The sequence below is a fragment of the Hemiscyllium ocellatum genome, chromosome 1 (assembly GCF_020745735.1).
Source record: "Hemiscyllium ocellatum isolate sHemOce1 chromosome 1, sHemOce1.pat.X.cur, whole genome shotgun sequence".
Lineage (NCBI taxonomy): Eukaryota > Metazoa > Chordata > Chondrichthyes > Orectolobiformes > Hemiscylliidae > Hemiscyllium > Hemiscyllium ocellatum.
Genome location: NC_083401.1, coordinates 163,006,948 through 163,023,615, shown reverse-complemented (window position 1 = coordinate 163,023,615; position 16,668 = coordinate 163,006,948). Strand labels below are relative to the sequence as shown.

At 42.6% G+C, this 16,668-nt stretch overlaps 1 protein-coding gene across 6 annotated transcripts in view; it reads right to left on the bottom strand.

Moving 5' to 3' along the window:
- The window catches only part of dclk2a (doublecortin-like kinase 2a), a 314,799-nt gene that overhangs the window by 27,714 nt on the left and 270,417 nt on the right, over positions 1 to 16,668 (bottom strand). For all 6 annotated transcript variants that reach the window (XM_060827326.1, XM_060827342.1, XM_060827359.1 and 3 more), the window contains 3 exons: positions 10,049 to 10,182; positions 4,118 to 4,195; positions 1,801 to 1,897 (listed from right to left, as the gene is read on the bottom strand). In XM_060827326.1, the coding sequence (XP_060683309.1) occupies positions 1,801 to 1,897; positions 4,118 to 4,195; positions 10,049 to 10,182 (309 nt within the window). The remainder of the gene's footprint in view (positions 1 to 1,800; positions 1,898 to 4,117; positions 4,196 to 10,048; positions 10,183 to 16,668) is intronic.

Here is a 16,668-nt window from a genome sequence, read left to right as displayed (position 1 = left end):
CAGAACTCCCAATATAAAAAGGAGATATAGAATCATAAAAAGATTACAGCACAGAGGGAGTTTGTTTGGTAGATTAGATTCGATTACTTACAGTGTGGAAACAGGCCCTTCGGTCCAACAAGTCCACACCGACCCGCTGAAGCGCACCCACCCAGACCTATTCTCCTACACTTACCCTTTCACCTAACACTACAGGCAATTTAGCATGGCCAATTCACCTGACCTGCACATTTTTGGACTGTGGGAGGAAACCGGAGCACCCGGAGGAAACCCACGCAGACACGGGGAGAATGTGCAAACTCCACACAGACAGTCACCCGAGGCGGGAACTGAACCCGGGTCTCTGGCGCTGCAAGGCTACGGGGGAAGAGCAAGGGAGTGGCTTTGGGCATGTTACTCCTGAAGAGGGCTAGCAGGAATACTTCATACCAAACAAACTCCTCCTGTGCTGTAATCTTTTTATAATTCTATATCTCCTTTTCTGTTGGGTGTTCTGTTACACATGGTGAATGGAAATTCTTGTGAAAACTTTGCAATGCCTTTCCCCTCATGTTTTTGTCCAATTCCATCTTGAAAATCAGAAAATAAATCCTCCTCCAACACAATCTCATACTGTCCTTGCGCCACACAAAAACACATTTCCCTCATTTTTGTCTTTAATTCCTTGCCATTCACCCTATATTGGCGCAGTCTGCTTCTCAACTGCTAAAATAGTATAAATCGTTAATAGTACAGTACAAAACATACCATAATAAATAACTGCACTAATGGAAATAAAGCTTGGAAAGCTTTGAGAGGCTAAAGGAAAATAGGACTGAAGTCATGAACGAGCTTTGAGAAGATTTGTAGCTCAGGTTGAGGTTCTGGATGTAGGTTTGCTCGCTGAGCTGGAAGGCTCATGTTTAGACGTTTCGTCATCCTATTAGGTAACATCTTCAGTTGGCCTCCAGACAAAGCACTGCTGATGATTTCTGCTTTCTATTTATATGTTGGGGCTTCTTTGGGTTGGTGATGTCATTTCCTGTGTTCTTCTCAGGGGTTGGTAGATGGAGTCTAACTCGATGTGTTTGTTGATAGAGTTCCAGTTGGAATGCCACGCATGATAATTCCTAGAAGCATGGCATTCTTACTGGAACTCAATCAACAAACACATCGAATTAGACCCCATCTACCACCCCCTGAGAAAAAGCACAGGAAATAATATCACCACAGGAAATGACATCACCAACCCAAAGAAACTCAAACATATAAATAGAAAGTGGGAATCATGAACAGTGCTGTGCCTGGAGGCCATTGATGATGTTACCTAGTAGGGTGATGAAATGTCTGGGAATGAACCTTCCAACTCAGTGAGCAAACCTACATCCAGAACTGAAATCATTAAGTCAGATTTTTGTTTTGTGTAAACATGGCTGCAAAGAGGTAACTTTGTAATAAATGGGACTGGGACATGATGTGTTTGCTTCACTTTTCAGCCCAGTAATAAGTAGTGCATGGTGCTCCTTGCTCTGATTGCATTACCCCAGTTACGGTTTCAACAGGCATGAGTAACCCAGAGGGAAAAAAGTGCAGTCAAAAGCCAACAGTACTTGGACATGAACACACTGGGTATACTATAACTCCATCCGAGGCATTCAAGATGAAGAGGACCAGTATATTTCATTCACAAGTTTTATCATTTCTTTTCCTTCTGTGAAATGTTTGCCAAATATTTGAAGGTTTATGAAGGTAATCCCACTTTAAAATTCTGCTGTAACTCGATCATTCCTGGCTCTAAATAACTCAGAACTCTGTACATACTTTCGCAGAGTTGGTGATACTATCCCAGTAAGGAGAGGGAAATTCCAGTCGTCCAACAAGAATCTGGTCAAACAAGTCTTCCTGGACATTGTTCTCACTAGAGAAACACAAAAACAGGGTTATTACAGAAGAATGTGGAAATGACTTGAATCGATCCATTTAACGTACCTGTTTCTGGATTCTTGAGACTCTCAGTAAATACAGAAAAATAATTTGAGCAAAGGAGATGGCTTCTTGTGTCCATAGACAGATAGATGAAATGTGTCAAATACACTGTTGAGAGTCTGGTGCTGGAAAAACACAGCAGGTCAGGCAGCAACCATGGAGCAGGAGAATCAACGTTTTGGGCAAAAGCCCTTCATCAGCTTTTCCAGCACCACACTCTCAAACTCTAACCTCCAGCATCTGCAGTCCTCACTTTCAGCAAATAGACTGTCGTCAGGGCTTTCAACCTGCAGACTAACCAGTTCTGTCAGCGATACGGAAATTATCAATGTGTCTTCTGAATAGAGTTTTCAAGGAAAATGAATGTAACAGCTCAATCCTAATGTGCACTGCAGTTAGCATGCATTCTGTGGCACAAACAATGGTGAATTGATTAGTGCACACCATTAATAAAGCAGTAATTTTGGTGTCTGAATGTGTGGAGTTAAATGTGAGAAACAGGAAGGTGTACAATGCTCCCTGTTCCTCCACAAGTTGCACTAGTTTGGTACCTTGCTAAGGAACCAGCTGCAGCGTGATAAAGTTTACTTACATTCAATGTCTCTGACATTGAACAATTAACTTTTAATTGTTCAGAGTTACAATTTTTTCAGATTTTAATTACTCTTGGCAATTTAATAAAAACCAACTTTTAATTTTATCTTTGTCGTTTCTCTCTGCTCTCTGTACATGATTTAACGTTGAATTAAATATTTTAGTTTACACTTGCTGTTTAGACCTAAATGCCTCAGGAAGAATTCTTTAATCTGATCAGTCGAAGACCCATCTCAATTGTATGGCCCATCCCTACTGGTCCCAAATTCCTATACAGAGGAACCTTGATTATCCGAATATCAATAATCCGAATATCGAATTATCTGAAGGGGATCTCAAGGTCCCGATAGTAACATTACGTCAAAGAGCTATTTCAACCCTGATCATGATATTTGTTCACAGGTACAATGAATAAAAGCGAACTCAGCTCACTGAAATGCTTCTGAGAACAGTCCTGGACAGTCCAGACACCGTCTCTAAATGTATAGAGGTTTACAAAATTATGAGGGGCATGGATAGGGGTAAATAGGCAAAGTCTTTCCCTGGGGTCGGGGTAGTCCAGAACTAGAGGGCATAGGTTTAGGGTGAGAGGGGAAAGATATAAAAGAGACCTAAGGGGCAACTTTTTCACGCAGAGGGTGGTACGTGTATGGAATGAGCTGCCAGAGGAAGTGGTGGAGGCTGACACAATTACAACATTTAAAAGGCATCTGGATGGGTATATGAATAGGAAGGGTTTGGAGGGATATGGGCCGGGTGCCTGGCAGGTGGAACTAGATTGGGTTGGGATATCTGGTCGGCATGGACAGGTTGGACCGAAGGGTCTGTTTCCATGCTGTACATCTCTATGACTCTATGACTGACCTGCCACCCTCTCTCTCTCCTCGGAGTTCTACAGAGGGGTGTACCCTAAACCCCCCCCTTCCCCAGATAATCTCTCCAACATTGTCCTGTACAGGGCAGAGGTGGAACTTGTCAAAAAGTCAAAATTAAAGGGTGTGTGTGCGTTTGTGTGTGAACGTGCGTGCTGTTTGGAGACTCACACCCCAAGGAAACAGGAATCTTACTGCTGATGTTCAGTCCAGCTGCCTGAGGAGGTGGGATGGTGTATCGGATCAGGTTAGGGGGTGGGTGGGGGAGCAGTGCTGGACGGGGTTGTGGGGCGTACAGGCGCGGGGTGGGAACGGACGGGGTAGGGGGGGGCCTGCTGCCCAGGAAAGAATAAAGATGTTCTTGAGCATCTCTGTTCCATTAATTGCTGCCACATTAACAACAGTATTTAAACTCAGCAGGAGCTGGTAACGTGGGAATACTGAATTTTCACAACCTCCACGTGAGCTTTTGTATCTCCAGTTTTTGTTCTTAGAACCTGCAATGAACTTGGAACTTTGGCAGCTTTTAGAGTAACAGTTTACTTCTAGTTAGTTAATGTTCTGTCACCAAATGCAAGAGCACGTGTTCCTCACACGAGCTGCACACTCTCAGGATAAACGTGCTTGTTTGTACTAGGGTAGGAAAGAAGACAATTCCTGACTTTGAGAAGCTTGAAGCAGATTACCTGCGGAATGGGGGGAAGCCACACAGGAGGATGTATGTAATGACTCCTGCTGCCCAAATGTCAACCTTTAATCCATATCTGTAAAAATAATTAATAATATAGGAATGTTAAAATAACAGAAATAAAGCAACTAGTTCCAATCCAACCATTCCCTGTCTACAGGTTAAGCTTCAGATATCTTTCTTCCATCAATTCCATTTTATCCCTTGTCTCCACAGAAATGCACTTAATTTTCTTTAAGCCGACTATACTGCTGGGCTTCCTTTGTAAATAATTCTATAATCTTATCTCTTTTGAGGAAGGTGATATGGCAGGGGGAAGACAGGAATGGGGCTAGTTGTCAACTAATCTCAGCAAGAAAAGTTAAGTCCAGAAACGATCAGCATTATGACGATGATTACCAACTCACCTTTATTATCCAGAAAGTCAAGAATTGTAAAAGGATCATCATTCCTCTTAGCTGTGAAACTTTTTTAAGAAATTTTAAAAATGTAAATGCGAAAAAAACTTACTTTCTGCTTCAGTTTTTTCATTTGCTCTTCCCCTCTCCCTTGTTTCTCTCACTGTACGTGAATTAGACTCATAGAGATGTACAACTCAGAAACAAACCCTTCGGTCCAACTCGTCCATGTCGACCCGATATCCTGACCTAATCTAGTCCCATTTGCCAGCACTTGGTCCATATCCCTCGAAACCCTTCCTATTCATATACTCAACCGGATACTTCTTAAATGCTGTAACTGTACCACCTCCACCACTCCCTCTGGCAACTCATTCCATACACGTACCACCCTCTGTATGAAAAAGTTGCCCCTTAGGTCCCTTTTATATCTTTCCCCTCTCACCTTAAACCTAAGCCCTCTAGTTCTGGACTCCCCCAACCAAGGGAAAAGACCTTGTCAATTTATCCTATCCACGCCTTTCACGACTTTATAAACCTTTATAAGGTCATGCCTCAGCCTCCAACAATCAGGGAAAACAGCCCCAGCCTGTTCAGCCTCTCCCTATAGGTCAAATCCTCCAACCCTGGCAACATCCTTGTAAATCTTTTCTGAACCCTTTCAAGTTTCACAACATCTTTCCAATAGGAAGGAGACCACAATATTCCAACAGTGGCCTAACCAATACATGACCTCTCAACTCCTATTTTCAATGCTCTGACCAATAAAGGAAAGCATGCCAAACACCTTCTTCACTATCTTACCTACCTATTTTCAAGGAACAATGAACAAATGTACTCCCATGTCTTTTTGTTCAGCAACACTGCCTGGGACCCTATCATTAATTGCATAAGTCCTGCTCTGATTTGCTTTTCCAAACTGCAGCACCTCACATTTATCTAAATTAAACTCCATCTGCCACTCCTCAGCCCACTGGCCCATCTGATCAAGATCCCGTTGGACTCTGACATAACCTTATTTGGCCTCCACTACACCTCCAATTTTGGTGTTATCTGCAAACCTACTGACTATATCTCCAAATGTTCACATCCAAATAATTTATATAAATGATGAAAAGTAGTGGAACTAGCACCGATCCTTGTGGCACTCCCCTGCTCACAGGCCTCCAATCTGAAAAGGAACCCTCCACCATCACCCTCTGTCTTCTACCTTTGAGCCAGTTCTGTATCTAAATGGCTAGTTCTCCCTGTATACCGTGAGATCTAACCTTGCTAATCAGACTCCTGTGGGGAACCTTGTCGAACGCCTTACTGAAGTCCACAAGATCACGGCTACAGCTCTGCCCTCATCAATCCTCTTTATACTTCTCCTAAAAACTCAATCAAGTTTGTGAGACATGATTTCCCATGCATAAAGCCATGTTGACTAATCCTAATCAGTTCCTAACTTTCCAAATACATGTATATCCTGTCCCTCAGGATTCCCTCCAACAACTTGCCCACCACTGAGGTCAGGTTCACTGGTCTATAGTTCCCTGGCTTGTCCTTACCACCCTTCTTAAACAGTGACACCATGTTAGCCAACCTCCAGTCTTCCGGCACCTCACCTGTGACTATTGATGATACAAATATCTCAGCAAGAGGCCCAGCAATCACTTCCCTAGCTTCCCACAGAGTTCTAGAGTACACCTGATCGGGTCCTGGGAATTTATCCACTTTTATGTATTTCAAGACATCCAGAATCTCTTCCTCTGTAATCTGGACATTTTTCAAGATGTCACCATCTAATTCCCTACAGTCTATATCTTCCATGTCCTTCTCCACAGTAAACACTGATGTAAAATACTTGTTTAGTATATCTCCCCCATCTCCTGCGGCTCCACACAAAGGCTGCCTTGCTGATATTTGAGGGGCCCTAGTCTCTCCCTAGTTGACCTTTTGTCCTTAATGTATTTGTGAAAACCCTTTGGATTCTCGTTAGCCCTATTTGCCAAAGTTATTTCATGTCCCCTTTTTGCCTTTCTGATTTCCCTCTAAAGAATACTCCTACTGCCTTTGTACTCTTCTAAAGATTCTCTCTATCTCTGCTGTCTATACCTGACATATGCTTCCTTCTCTTCTTGACCAAGTCCTCAATTTCTCTTATCATCCAGCATTCCCTATACCTACCAGCCTTTCCTTTCACCTTAACAAGTATATACTGTCTCTGGACTCTCGTAATCTCATTTCTGAAGGCTTCCCATTTTCCAACCGTCCCTTTACCTGCGAACATGTGCCCCACATAATCAGCTTTTGAAAGTTCGAGCCTAATACCATGATATTGGCCTTCCTCCACAATTTAGAACTTCAACTTTTAGATCTGGTCTATCTTTTTCCATCACTATTTTCTAACTAATAAAATTATGGTCGCTGGCCCCAAAGTGCTCCCCCACTGACACATCAGTCACCTGCCCTGCCTTATTTCCCATTAGTAGGTCAAGTTTTGCACCTTCTCTAGTAGGTACATCCACATACTGAATCAGAAAATTGTCTTGCACACACTTAGCAAATTCCTCTCCATCTAAACCCTTAACACTATGGCAGTCCCAATCGATGTTTGAATAGTTAAAATTCCCTACCACAACCACCCTATTATTCTTACAGATAGCTGAAATCTCCTTACAAATTTGTTTCCCAATTTCCCTCTGACTATTAGGGGGCCTATAATACAATCCCAACAAGGTGATAATCCCTTTCTCATTTCTCAGTTCTACCCAAATAACTTCCCTGGACGTATTTCCGGGAATATTCTCCCTCAGCACAGCTGTATTGCTATTCCTTATCAAAAATGCCACTCCCCCTCCTCTCTTGCCTCCCTTTCTATCCTTCCTGTAGCATTTGTATCCTGGAACATTAAGCTGCCAGTCCTGCCCATCCCTGAGCCATGTTTCTGTAATTGCTATGATATCCCAATCCCATGTTCCTCACCATGCCCTGAGTTCATCTGCCTTCCCTGTTTGGCCCCTTGCATTGAAATAAATGTAATTTATCACCTACCTTGTTCTTTGCTTTGTTGCTGCCTCTCCTGACTGTTTGACTTGCTTCTTTTCCCAACTGTACCAATCTCAGATTGATCGCTTCCCTTACTAGTTCCCTGGACCCCACCCCCATTCCCCCCAATTTACTAGTTTAAATCCTCCCGAGCAACTCCTGCAAATCTTCCTGACAGTATATTAGTCCCCTTCCAATTTAGGTGCAATCTGTCCTTCTTGTACAGGTCACTTCTACCCCAGAAGAGATTGCAATGATCCAAAAACGTGAACCCTTCTTCCCTGCACCAGCTCCTCAGACATGCATTCATCTGCTCTATCCTCCTATTCCTACCCTCACTTGTAACACAGGGAGGAATCCAGATATTACTACCCTTGAGGACCTCCTTTTTAAAACTCATGCCTAACTTCCTATATTTTTCCTTCAGAATCTCAACCTTTTCCCTTCCTATGTTGTTAGTTCTAATGTGTACAGTCACCTCGTGCTGGCTTCTCTCCCCCAGGAGAACTTTCCGCACCCTCTCTGAACATCCTTGACCCTGGCACCAGGGAGGCAACCCACCATTCTGATTTTTCGCTGCTGGCCACAGAAACGTCTGTTTGTACCTCTGACTAGACACTCCCCTAACACAATCAATCACTTGGAACCCAACATACCCTTCATAAGTTTAAAGCCAGTCCCGATACCAGAAACTTGGCTGTTCACGCTACATTCCTCTGAGAGTCCATCATCCACTACATCTTCCAAAACAGCATACTTGTTTGCAATGGGAATAGCCACAGGAGAGTCCTGCACTACCTGCCTTATCTTTCCTGGAGTTAACCCATGTACCTGACTGTATCTGCAGCTTTTCTCCCTTCCTATAACTTCTATCCATCATACCCCATAGCTCTTGTAAATTCCTCATTACCTCTAACCGCCGTTCCAACCGATCCATATGACCGTGTAGTGTTTGCAACCAAAGACCCTTCCTGCAGACTTAATCATTAGTAACATGGAAACCCTTCGTAAACTCCCACATCCAACAGGAAGAGCATATCACTCTACTTAAGGCCATCTTTGCTCCTTCACAATCTTCAAAACCAGAATATAGCACCGTCTTATTACTCTTTAAAAAAAAAGCAGTGCTCCAGGATAGATTAGATTAGATTACTTACAGTGTGGAAACAGGCCCTTCGGCCCAACAAGTCCACACTGACCCGCCGAAGCGCAACCCACCCATAGCCCTACATTTACCCCCTACCTAACACTACAGGCAATTTGGCATGGCCAGTTCACCTGACCTGCACATCTTTGGACTGTGGGAGGAAACTGGAGCACCCGGAGGAAACCCACGCAGACACGGGGAGAACGTGCAAACTCCACACAGTCAGTCGCCTGAGCGGGGAATTGAACTCGGGTCTCTGGCGCTGTGAGGCAGCAGTGCTAACCACTGTGCCACTGTGCTGATAACTTACGAGAAAGTGAGTACTGCAGATGCTGGAGCTCAGAGTGGGAGAGTGTGGTGCTGGAAAAACACAGCCGGTCAGGCAGCATCCGAAGAGCAGCAGAGTCAATGTTTCAGGCATGAGCCATTCATCAGGAATGAGGGGGAAGGGCTTATACTTGAAATGTCAATTCTCTTGCTCCTCGGATGCTGCCAGACTGGCTGTACCTTTCCAGCACCACACTCTCTGACTCCAGCTAACTTAGTACTTAGAGTTTATATTTTTATAATTTAATTAAGAGGAAGATCTCAATAAAATATAATTAAGACTGAACTCAATCTACTCACTACTGTAGACTTACAGCAAGGTTATACGCTAAAAACTATGCACTTATCTGTTCCTGTGCTGCAAGCTCTCCCACACAGGTTCCTCCAAGGTATATTTCACTGTTTATTCATTTTTCGTGCATGCACTCCAATGTGCAGAGATCCATGAACTCAAACAGCAATGGCAGTATCTATGCAGATTCACTGCAGTGTCAGTTAGCAGTATAGATTTCTTTCTCTCTCTCCCTTGCTGACCATGGGACGCTGCCTTTTGTCTATCATCCTCCTTTGAAAAGTGCCATTGTTTTGATCCTTTTTCCCCAAAGTTCCAAAACAATGCAACAGCATATAAGACAGTAATTGCTGCTCCTGGGATTCGAGGAAATCACCACCAACACCTAAAATACCTCAATAAAGGAGTAACTCTTACAGGCACAATTTCTTCTCACTCTGTATCTTGGATGACCCAGAATCTTTCTTGACACTGAATTCAGTCATTCGAATTTACTCTCTAGCTCAGATCATGTATGTCTCATCCTTTTAATCACATTGATTAAAGAGAAACAACATTATTCATCGAGGTCCCTGCTTCATTGCACCATTATTAGCTCACACTTGTGGCAAAACAAAGGCAAAAAAAATTCGAAGCTTAAACGTGCACCAACATGTCTAACTAATGGGACATGCTGAGAGTTACCCCACTTCAGCCAAAACATGCCCAGCCAAAGGGTGTCTGGTCACGGCGTACCCGCTCTCTGCGATGATCTCTGGAGCGACGTATGTTGGTGTACCACACACTGTGTACAGGGGCCCATCCACCACAGTTGCCAGACCAAAGTCACCCAGTTTCAAGGACTTAGTTCCATCTGCATATTCACAAACCTATTGGAGACAAAACAAAAACTGCTGATTAACAAAGCATGCAAGTAGGCACATTTGAAATTACTCACTGTATTTGCTTTATTTTCAATAGCTATAATAAAGTCCAATTAATCATTTTTCCCAAAATAATTTCAAACACCGTCATTCTTCAAGATTATATCTATGTCTTTTGGCTACATAGAAGTCCAATGTAATGTCACTTAATTCCGATGCAGCTCTTGCATTCCTTTGGAACCTAACATGTGAATCACAGCTGCCATATTTCATACTAAATGATGACAGAAAGAATAAAAACAGGAAGTTGTTACATTTCCGTTTCCTCACAAAAAGCATTCTTCCTGTTGAGGACAAGATCAGCTCCTACAGGTAAGCATTCTAGTTGCCTATAATACAAACTTATAACTTAGGAAGAACATAATGCCTTTGTTAAAAATGGATCTGTTTATAAATTGAATTTCAATTGCATATTCTCCTCAATTTAAATGACATCAAATATGTTCATATAAGTCTAAAGTATCAAATAGATTTTTTTTTGAAATAGAACATTTTAAAATAGAGCACGTACATCCAGTTAGTCAAAATTGCCTAACCATCTCAGAAGGTGACATCTTACCACTGTGTTTGGTCAATAGTACAGAAAAGAACAGAAAAATTGAAACTTTATATTTCTTATATTTCATGCATTCCTGTCTTATACAGAAACAAACTGTCAAAGATCTGTAGGAGTGAGGATTTGGACATGCTATAGTGAAGTGAGAAGAATTACCATTTTACACACAGACCTTCTGTCTCGACCTGACAAAGGGTCTACACTCAAGACATTAATTATCTCCAGAAACTCTCCTCTTTTGTCCAACAACATGGGATTTTGTCACCTTATTCTACTTTTACACATCCAGTCTTAGAGAATCACTTCCCACTTTTACATCTGGTGACCGATTCTCCCTGTAAATCTTTTTATTTGTATATGGAACTCTGAGGTGGTGACTTCTGAAAATGGAAGTTAATATGTTTGCATGCTGATCACTCCAATCAATGTGTGTAGGAACTCAGTGTCCCAAGGATGTGAGTGGGAGAGTTTACTGGGAGGAGGAGGAGGATGGTATAAAAGGCATATTTTCCTCTCTAATATCACTACCTGCAAGTTCTCCTCCAACTCACAGCATCCTGACTTAGATGGAGACTCCAGCTGTGTCTTCAATGCTGTTGGATTAAAATCTTGGAACTCCTTTTTGAACAACACTGTGGTGTACCTACAGCTATTGGAATGCAGCAGTTCAACTCATCACCTACTTCTCAAGGGTTATTAAGGAGGGACAACAGATGCTGGCGTTGTCAATTGCATCCAAGTTCTGTTAAAAATATTAGAAATCAGGAAGTCAGTCTACATTGCCACTGAATTATTTTTTGCTGAATATGGCTGCTTGTGCAGCACGGTGGCTCAGTGGTTAGCACTGCTGTCTCACAGCGACAGGGACCCAGGTTCAATTCCTACTTCAGATGACTGTCCGTGTGAAGTTTGCACATTCTCCTTGTCTCTGTGTGGGTTTCCTCCCACAATCCAAAGATGTGCAGGTTAGGTGAATTGGCCATGGGAAATTGCCCATAGTGTTCAGGGATATGTTGGCTAGGTGCATTAATCAGGGGTAAATGCAGAGTAATAGGGTAGGGGAATGGGTCTGGGAGGGTTACTCTTCGGAGGGTCAGTGTGGACCGGTTGGGCCAAATGGCCTGTTTCCACACTGTAGGGGTTCTATGAGATTGAAATTCCATCATCAATGTCATCATTAAATCCTTTTGATTCAGTAAGAGGAATGCCGAACAAATGTTAATGTATTTTTAGCCAGCTCCATAAGAATTCAAGAAAACCTACTCCAAAATCAACTTTTGTCAGATTGACCACGATGTCCAGATAACCGAAAACCATCTTCCCCCACCGGGTTCTGCATTCTCAGCTCTCAAATGGCCAACTTGTTTTTAAATCCATTCACGGGACGTGGGCTTTGTGGGCGAAGCCAGTATATTGCCCATCCCTTACTGTCCAGAATGCAGGCTAGAGTCACACCAGCTGTGGTTCTGGAGTCCCATGTAGGCCAGACCAAGTAAGGATGGCTGATTTTCTTCTCTAAAGGAGATCTGAGAACCAGATGGGGTTTTTTGGGGGGATTACATGATTGCCATTAGGGCTTACTTTTCATTCTGCTTTTCAAAGAAAGAAAAAGACTGTCTGAAGCTCTCCTGGAAGTGCAGCAGCTTTGACATTATTGACTGGGTAAGGTTTGCTAACAATTATTCAGAATGGTGATACTTTGTCCTTCAAGCTACCTCATGCTTTGAGTCATAATGTGTTAAAGATTAGGCAAAGCAGAGACACAGAAGGAAAGAAAAGGAAGCAAATTCTGCACCTCACTGTCTTGTGGGATCTCTTGCCTCATAAGCCCAAAGACACACAGGTCTATAAGCGGCCTTTTCAGTTCATCAAGAACCATGACAGAAACTCATGACCCTGAGTAACTGCTGTGCTAATATCAAAGGATGGTCACCACCGATGAGTCCTGTACCCAGATGTGTAGCAGGCTACTTAAGATCAAGTCTCTCAGCGTTTCTTTATTTTATATTTGTATAATTAGTGACTAAAGCTTTGCACTGAGTGATTTTATTTAGAAACAAGGCTCGTCTGGTGAATATCACTGATTTCACATCAGGCCCTACAGGTGTTTTAAGCTTTCAGGGTGTTGAGAAAACATGACAAGCAGATGCAACCATTTAACAAAAGACGCTGATAGGGCTGGCCTCCTACCACAACCTCAAAGTGAGCTATAATAGTGGTAATCGCAAAAGGATTAGTAATGTTCCTGACCAAGCAAGATATTTATTTCATCTGATAGCACCCCAGCTGTTCATGCACTCAACTCATCTAGCATAATTAATAATGAATAAAATAAATTAAAAGCATGTTAACATTTTTTAAAACTTCATTGAAAGGCTTTTGATTGTCTGGAGAAATGGTAATTAATTAACTTACAAAAGACTCATCTTTGGGTAAGGGTTTGCATTTTCTTAAAGAAACAGAAAGGACACAATGGTATGATGCTGCCTGCATTGGGTAACAGAGGTGGGCAGGCCGCTCATCAATCCAAATAGCTCTTTGGTGTTGGTTTAATTTGTTCTGAGGGAGACTCTTGCTGAATATCCTGCATAACAGCAAATAAAACACTACCCCCTGTGTTGGTATGTCAATGGCTTCAAGTAGCTTGGTCCCATGTTGGTTGATGGTACTGCCAATGAAAGGAAGGCATAAAATTACATCATCTTCCTACCTCCACAGTCACCTCTTGACAGCTTTTCCTATCTCTCAATTTGGAGAAGCAAACTGCAAGTGTTAGGTAGATAAACATCTCACAGCATCACTGGGCAGCAAGTATTCCAATACAGCTATATTCTGATAAAAATGTTGACTTGTGTGCCTCTTCCAAACCAACAAATAAAAATCAGTCAAGTCTGATAAGAAAGTCAACAGTTTGTCATGCGTTACAAATAAAGTAACCAGAATAGAGAGTTCTGGCCACCTGGGGAAAATTGTTGTCTAAATTTTTTGACAACTTGAAGCCATTTTAATAAAAAAAAACACTGGCCTGAAGGAAATAAAGTATAAAAATGTGAAGGATCAGGGCAAAGCATTTCAATCCAACTTCAGGAAGCAACCAGGTACCAAGATTGCTTCCATGATTTTCACACCAAATTCCTGTTGAATTCCCTTTGAAGATTACTGATGTAACCTCTCTCAATTTCTTCCAAAGCAATGTATTCCAAACAAAAATCCCCTTTTATATGAAGTAGTTTTACCTGCTGGGTGAAACAATATTCCCTTATCTGAGCTTTACCCTGTCCTTCCTTGTTAACATTGTTGTTCGCCAGATCTTGGTAGGTACAAGACCATTAGAAATGGCTGGATGGGTGCAGCTCTAATAACAGTCAAGAAAATTGACACCATCCAAGACAAGGCAATCCACATGTTCGGAACCATCGTTCACATTCTCTGCCTCCCCACCCATGCACAATAGTAATAGTATGTTCTATCTGCAAGATGAACTGCAGTAACTCACAAAGGGCCATTTGACAGCACCTTCTAAACACAGGACATCTACTATCAAGAACATCAAGAGTAGCAGATACGTGCTGACACCACCACTGACAAGTTCCCCTCTAAGCCACACACACCATCCTGTCTTGGAACTATATTCACATCCCTTCCCTATCATTGCGTCAAAGTCCTTTCCTTATAGTCAAAAGAGCAAAGAAGGAAGAGAACAAACAAAATTACAGCACAGGAACAGACCCTTCAGCCCTCCAAGTCTGAGCCGATCCAGTTCCTCTATCTAAAGCCATCGCCTGTTTTCCAAGGATCTGTATCCCTGTGTTCCCTGCCCATTCATGTATCTGTCTAGATACATCTTAAATGACGCTATCGTGACTGCCTTGACCACCCCTGCTGGCAACACATTCCAGGCACCCACCACCCTCTGCGTAAAGCACTTCCAATGAATATCTCCTTTAAATATCTCACTTTGAACTCGTGATCCCCAGTAATTGTGTCCCCACTCTGGGAAAAAGTTTCTTGCTATCCACTGTCTATAAATCTCATGATTTTGTAGACCTCAATCAGGTCCCCCCTCAACAGCTGTCTTTCTAATGAAAATAATCATAAATTACTCAACCTCTCTTCATAGCTAGTGCCCTCCATACCAGGCAACATCCTGGTGAACCTCCTCTGCATCCTCTCCAAAACATCTACATCCTTTTGGTAATGTGATCACCAGAACCGTACACAGTATTCCAAATGTGGCTGAACCAAAGTCCTACACAACTGTAACATAACCTGCCAACTCTTGTACTCAATACCCTGTTCACTGAAGGAAATCATGCCATACACCTTCTTGACCACTCTACTGACCTGCGTTGACACCTTCAGGGAACAATGGACCTGAACACCCAGATCTCTCTGTACATCAATTTTCCACAGGGCTTTTCCATTTACCGTATAGTTTGCTCTAGAATTGGATTTTCCAATCCTCACTTTGCATTTTCCTGGATCAAACTCCATCTGCAATTTCTCTGCCCAACTCTCCAGTCTATCTATATTCTGCTGCATTTTCTGTCAGTCCCCTTCACTACCTGCTACTCCACCAATCTTAGTGTCATCTGCAAACTTGCTAATCTGACCACCCTATACCTTCCTCCAGATCATTTATAAATATCACAAACAACAGTGGTCCCAACACAGATCCCTGTGGAACATCACTGGTCTCAGGTCTCCATTTTGAGAAACTCTCTTCCACTATTAGTCTCTGTCTCCTGTTTCCCAGCTAGATTTCTATCTATCTAGCAAGTACACCCTGGACCCCTTGCAACTTCAGTTTCTCCATCAGCCTACCATGGGGAACCTTATCAAACACCTTACTAAGTCCAGTTAAATGACATCTACAGCCCTTCCTTCCTCAATCAGCTTTGGCACTTCCTCAAAGAATTCTATTAAGTTGGTAAGACATGATCTTCCCTCCGCAAAACCATGCTGCCTATCACTGATTAGCCCATTTTCTTCCAAATGTAAATATATCCTGGCCCTCAGCATCTTCCCTACCACTGTTGTCAGGCTCATGGTCTATGATTACCTGCATTATCCTTGCTAACCTTCTTAAACATTAGCAATTCTCCAATCCTCTGGGACCTCACCTGTATTCAAGAATGCGGCAAAGATATCTGTTAAGGTCCCAGCTATTTCCTGTCTTGCTTCCCTCAGTAACCTGGGATAGATCCCATCTGGACCCAGGGACTTGTCCATCTTAATGCCTTTTAGAATAACCAACACTTCCTCCATCCTTATGCCATCTTGACCTACAGTATCTATGCCGAACCTCAACTGGTTCTCTCATGTCCCTCTCCTCAGTGTTTACTGACACAAAGTACTCAGTGAGAATCTCACCCATTTTCTCTGACTCCACGCATAACTTCCCTCCCTTGTCCTTGAGTGGGCCAACCCTTTCTCTGGTGACCCTTTTGTTCCTTGTATACGAATAAAAGGCTTTGTGATTTTCCTTAACCCTATTTGCCGCAGATATTTCATGGCACCTTTTAGCCCTTTTAATTCCTCATTTCACATTGGCCCTATTTTCCCAATGTTCTCCCAAAGCTTCAGCAGCTTTCAGTTGCGTGGACCTTATGTATGCTTCCTTTTTCCTCATAGCAAGTCTCACAATTTTACCTGTCAACCATGGTTCCCTAATCTTGCCATTTCTATCCCTCATTTTCACAGGAACGTGTCTGTCCTGCACTCTAATCAACCTCTCTTTAAAAGCCACCCACACATCAAATGTGGATTTACCCTCCACAGCTGCTCCCAATCCACATTCCCCAGCTCCTGCCAAATTTTGCATTGGTTGGCCTTCCCCCAATTTAGCACTCTTCCTTTAGGATCACTCTCATCTT